The 5,132-nt window shown below is 40.6% G+C and overlaps 1 protein-coding gene across 1 annotated transcript; it reads right to left on the reverse strand.

Annotated features, from left to right (window-relative positions):
- Positions 1–1,875: 1,875 nt before the first annotated feature.
- On the reverse strand, positions 1,876–4,017 carry LOC101536868 (disintegrin and metalloproteinase domain-containing protein 21-like). The gene has a single exon (XM_004614707.2). The coding sequence runs from the start codon at positions 4,015–4,017 to the stop codon at positions 1,876–1,878; it is 2,142 nt and encodes a 713-aa protein (XP_004614764.2).
- Between the last annotated feature and the right edge of the window lie 1,115 nt (positions 4,018–5,132).

The raw sequence follows: 5,132 nt of genomic DNA on the forward strand, positions 1-5,132 counted from the left end.
GTCCCTCTCGGGGAGCCGGGCAAGCTACCTAGAGTATCCTGCCCACACAGCAGAGCCTGGCAAGCTCCCCTGGTGTATTTGATATGCCAAAAACAGTAAAAACAAGTTTCACAGTGGAGATGTTACTGGTGCCCGCTCGAGCAAATCAATGAGTAACAGGATGACAGTGATACAGTGATAAACAATACTACAATCTCAAATGTCCAATTAATATTCCAACAGTATACTAATATTTTCTTTCCTTCTCTTGATTGATGTGAAGCACTTAGCTGTTTTCAGGGCACAGAAGAGTGGAGGATTAAATAGAGTGAGAGTAACCAAAAGAAAATTTTGATTCATGCATCATGCCTGGTATTGCTCAGTTGGAGATATAGTAAACAGATGAAATCTAATTGCCTCCATGCAAGAGAAATGGCTAACTCACTATACTATCTTCAGAATCCACACTCTTTTCTTATGGTTATTCAATCTAATCTGTCCAACTATTATTCCATATTTCAATTTTACTGAAGATAATCTTCCCATCCTTTATACTTATATACATTTGAGCACTTAAAAATAATATTAAAAGATTTTATGTATACTGTTGCATGCTTATAGTATCTAGACATACTTATCATTTCTCCTTTTATTTCTATTTTCTTCTCTCACTTAATAGGTGACAAAGGTTTAAAAAGCTGAGCAGTGCAGAGGATAAAGCACCTGTGTTGTATTCAGAAGATAATAGTTCAAACCGTGGCATCAGTATTGTGTCACAAGTCCATCAAAGAACAATCCATGTGCATAAAACCAAGAATAATCTTTCAGCACTACCACGTGCCTATGAAGCTGCCGGCACCCAAATCTCTCTATAATAGTTCTGTATATTGGTCTTTGAATAGAAATAATATATAAATCACATGATTCTGTTTAATCCCATGAGTACATAGAAATGTATGCTAAAAATTTACTCTTGTCAGGTTGAAATTTGGTATGTAGTAAATCAGCAATGAACAGAAGTAAAAAGGTCCCTTCTTTCTTAAATGGATCAAATTTTACTTCTGAAAAGATATTGATGAACAAACTAACAGAATGTTTAGATTCTCAGATTCTCATCTTTTTTGTTGGGAAATTAAAGTAAAAATGGTGAGAATAATTCAGAGTAGGGAAAACATGAAATGCACCAGTTTGGGTAAGTACATACATACTCTCTCTTACACACACATATGCACACACACATATACACACACACACACCCTCCAATGCATGCTATTATATCTTTGTATTGACACTCCTGTACATTTTCAGTGCTTTTTCTCAGGAAAGAAAAGGGAAAGATTTAATGAAAATTGACCACTGAAATATCATAAAACGAAGGAAAAGAAATATCTCCAGAAATCTTTATTTCAATTAATTAATATTTTCAAATTGCAAACTGGTTAATGCTTCTAATAATTACTTCCCTGTCTGTAGTACTGTTTAGCACTGTTGTCCCATTGTTCATCGATTTGCTCGAGTAGGCACCAGTAAACATCTGCACTGTGAGACTTGTTACTGATTTGCCATTACAAACACACCACAGGTGGCTTGCCAGGCATCTGCCAAGTGTGCGGGATACTCTCAGTAGCTGGCTGGGCTCTCTGAGAGAGATGGGAGGAATCGAACCCAGATCGGCCATGTAAAAGGCAAACGCCCTACTCGCTGTGCTTAACCCATTGGATCTTGTGCCAGAGCCCTCTGGCCCATAGATAATCCACAGTGGCAGGAGATTAAAAAAAAATACATGAAAAGATATGTTAGTATTTGCTAATTTTTAATCAATTCTTAGGTCATCTTACAGAGATCCAGGTAGAACATTTCCTCCATAGGGAATGCAAGTCATTTTCTTCTCCTACCTTAGATGTTTGTTTTGATAAATATAACAAGAAGAATGAGCAGCAACACAATGACACGCAATAAAAGGACATAAAAAGAAGCGTGTGTGTGTGTGTATTCAGACCCAAATACACTGTCAGTTGAAATATCTTCTTCATCAAAATCACTTGCATTGGGTGGGCCGCTGTCCAGGCTACCTCCCCAACCTCGGACATAGCAATAGGGTGGGCGCCAAGGACGGTTGCAATGGCAGTGATCTCTGTTGTTGCAGATTCCGCGCATTCTGCATGTCTGAGGTGAGCAACGTTCTGTGAAGTATGATAGAGGAGTACATTGTTGTTTAATGCAAATATGATGTTCGCCGCATTCAGTTCCATCCTCTACTTCTCCATTGTTAGATATGTTTGCCCCCAGGTGGTAGTCAATTCCCCAGCAAATAGTGCCACTGATATTGGTTGAAATCAAGGTACTATGATGTGGAAGAGAAGGAATAGATACTACATTCTCACACTGAAGTCTGCCACACATAGAATCCTTCATAGGGCATGCTTCAAATGAAGTGTAATTGAAGCCACAGTTACCAAACCGATCACCCCTAGCATTGACCTCTGAGTGACATTTGAGACCAGCTCTCTTAGCCTGGTCACCAAAAAGTCTTTTACACTGGTCTTCACGTTTGTTGCACATCTTCTCATGACAGTATCCACCATCCTCGCAGGAAATCCCACTCTGTACATACACATCATCTGGACACTGAGAGCTTTTCCCATTACACCACTCAGGAAGGTCACATTCATTTTCTTTTCTTCTGCACAGGGTTCCTCTTGGCAAAATTCTACAGTTCTGGCAACAAAGGCCCCCAGCACACTCAGCCCCAGGTGCCAGTGTGCAGCTGGACTCACAGCACGGATCTGCTGTACAAGAATCAATGGTGCCACAATCACAAGCTTCTTCTCCTTCAAGCACACCATTCCCACAGTGCTCGTCTCTGAAATCTTCTGGCGCATTAAGCAGGCATTGTATGCTGGCTCCATAATAATAATCATAGCTACAGTTGCTAAAACGAATTCCAGTAGTTGCCTTCGGAGTCATAATGCAAGTAGTTTCCCCACATACACACTCAGAAGTATCCTGTTTTATACCAAGTTGAAGACCCATTGCTTGTGAAACTGTTGCTGCAGTTCTCGAGATAGCCTCAGGATCACTTCTTTGATGTTGAACAAAACCACATTTGTTATTGTTAGTACATATTTTATTTTGAAAAATCAGGAATAATGCCTGTGTTCTATTTAGTTGGCCAATTAAAATTCCTAAATCATGTGGAATGCGTAGACTGAAAGAGCTGTCCTTCCATGCACAGAAATCTTTCACTGTTGTAGCATTAGGATGTAGAGTAATATGATCTTTGTCAGTCCAGATTTCAAGTGCCACTAAAGTCACATGTATGTCAAGTTGCAAATAATTTATATGTATTTGACTGACTACTTGAGTAGTAAAATTCTGTAGTGCTTCGACATTAGAATCATAGTCAAGGTATGTAGTATGAGTATAAAATAATGCTAATTGCAAGTATCGCAGGTGGGTCCACCAACCCTTTGTCCCGTTCTGTCTTGAAGTGGATAAATGGTAATCCTCTGTACTGTTGGATTGGTATTTCGATTCTTCAACTCTTATTTCATACCCCTTAGCTGGGAATTCTTTCTCCTCACTGATCAGTTTATATACCAGGTGTTGAAATGTGGTTGAATTTAGTTTGGGCTCCACTTTATAAGTGGATTTGTCTTTGTGTAAAAATCCATGGAGTCCCCCAAAACAGGTATTTAGGGAAACCTGGGACTTTGGGTCCCCATCCATATAGCCATAATAGTAGCAGTTATCCTGGATGAAAGGATAGTCCTCACGGAGAGCTCCCTGGTCTGTGTAGGTGAACACTGGCATGTGCCTAGCCAGCAGGTGCTTGATGACCTTCATACGGACAACATGTCTCTGACCCTCAAACTTCAGGCTGTAAGAGATCCAGTCTGTAGGCTTGGTGCCACTGTTAGGGTCTGTGATCTTCAAAGGAATTGTTACTTCTGGGGGACCTTGGCTTTGAGAGCTCACAGTCGGGAACCAGCCACCCAGTAAGAGAAACACCTTCAGCCAGAGCAGCAGGAGATGCATCCTCACTCACACCACAGCCTCACCTATGACCCTATGGAGCCCTCCTGAAGATCTATTGCTGAGAGCAGTGGGCGAGACCTGGAAGTATCTCTGTTGACTCTTGTCTCTTGGAGCTGCTTCAACAAGGTGTTGTCCTTGAAATATGTGTCCTTTCCATTTGTCACCCCATGAAAGCAAGATACTAAAACAAAGGAATAAAAAAAGAGAAAAAGACTAGCACATGAGATATTTATAGGACAAAGTGAAAAATGAAGCTGAATTTATGAATAAATTGGATTAGTGTTTAGCTCAAAACATGAAATGCCCTTCTCCACTGCAACTACTCTAAAGTAATGGTGAATCACTGTGAAAATTCGTATGGCTCATAGCTATATTGCCTCTTTTTTTTTTTTTAATTTTTTTTTTTTGGTTTTTGGGTCACACCCGGCGATGCGCAGGGGTTACTCCTGGCTCTTCACTCAGGAATTACTCCTGGCGGTGCTCGGGGGACCATATGGGATGCTGGGATTTGAACCCCGGTCGGCCGCGTGCAAGGCAAACGCCCTACCCGCTGTGCTATCGCTCCAGCCCCTATATTGCCTCTTTTGCAGCCTACAAGAGGGATGCCTATGGCCATTTTTATTATTGCTTAGCTATCAGCTAAGTGTGAGATACCTCTTTGTGTATAATGTAAATATACTGTTAAGTGCTCTTACCAGTTTAGTTTCTATAAGTGGTCGAGAATTTAAATCTGCATTATCTTGATTAAGAATGTATGTATGGTATACTCTGAGTTTTTCTCTTAATTTACTATTTTTTTGGTTTCTGGGCTAAATTCAGACACATCATTGTTAACACATGGTTCAGGTCTCAGGGAACGTTTTTGCCAATTCTTGATTAAAACATATGATGCAAGGAGGAAACCTGGATCAGAGGCTGAAAGACAAGTACCCCACCTGCTATACTATCCCTCCAGCATTTTGTTACTTGTTCACTATTTATTTTTCAATTTTCCAGGGCTTTCTGCAGGGAATTTCCTCATGAGCTTACTCCACACTCCTGGCAGGGCTCATGGATGACAGTTGGTGCCAAGGATCCCACCCTAGCGGATTCATGCAAGTCTAGTGTACCATGCT

This window comes from Sorex araneus, chromosome 1 (assembly GCF_027595985.1).
Source record: "Sorex araneus isolate mSorAra2 chromosome 1, mSorAra2.pri, whole genome shotgun sequence".
NCBI lineage: Eukaryota > Metazoa > Chordata > Mammalia > Eulipotyphla > Soricidae > Sorex > Sorex araneus.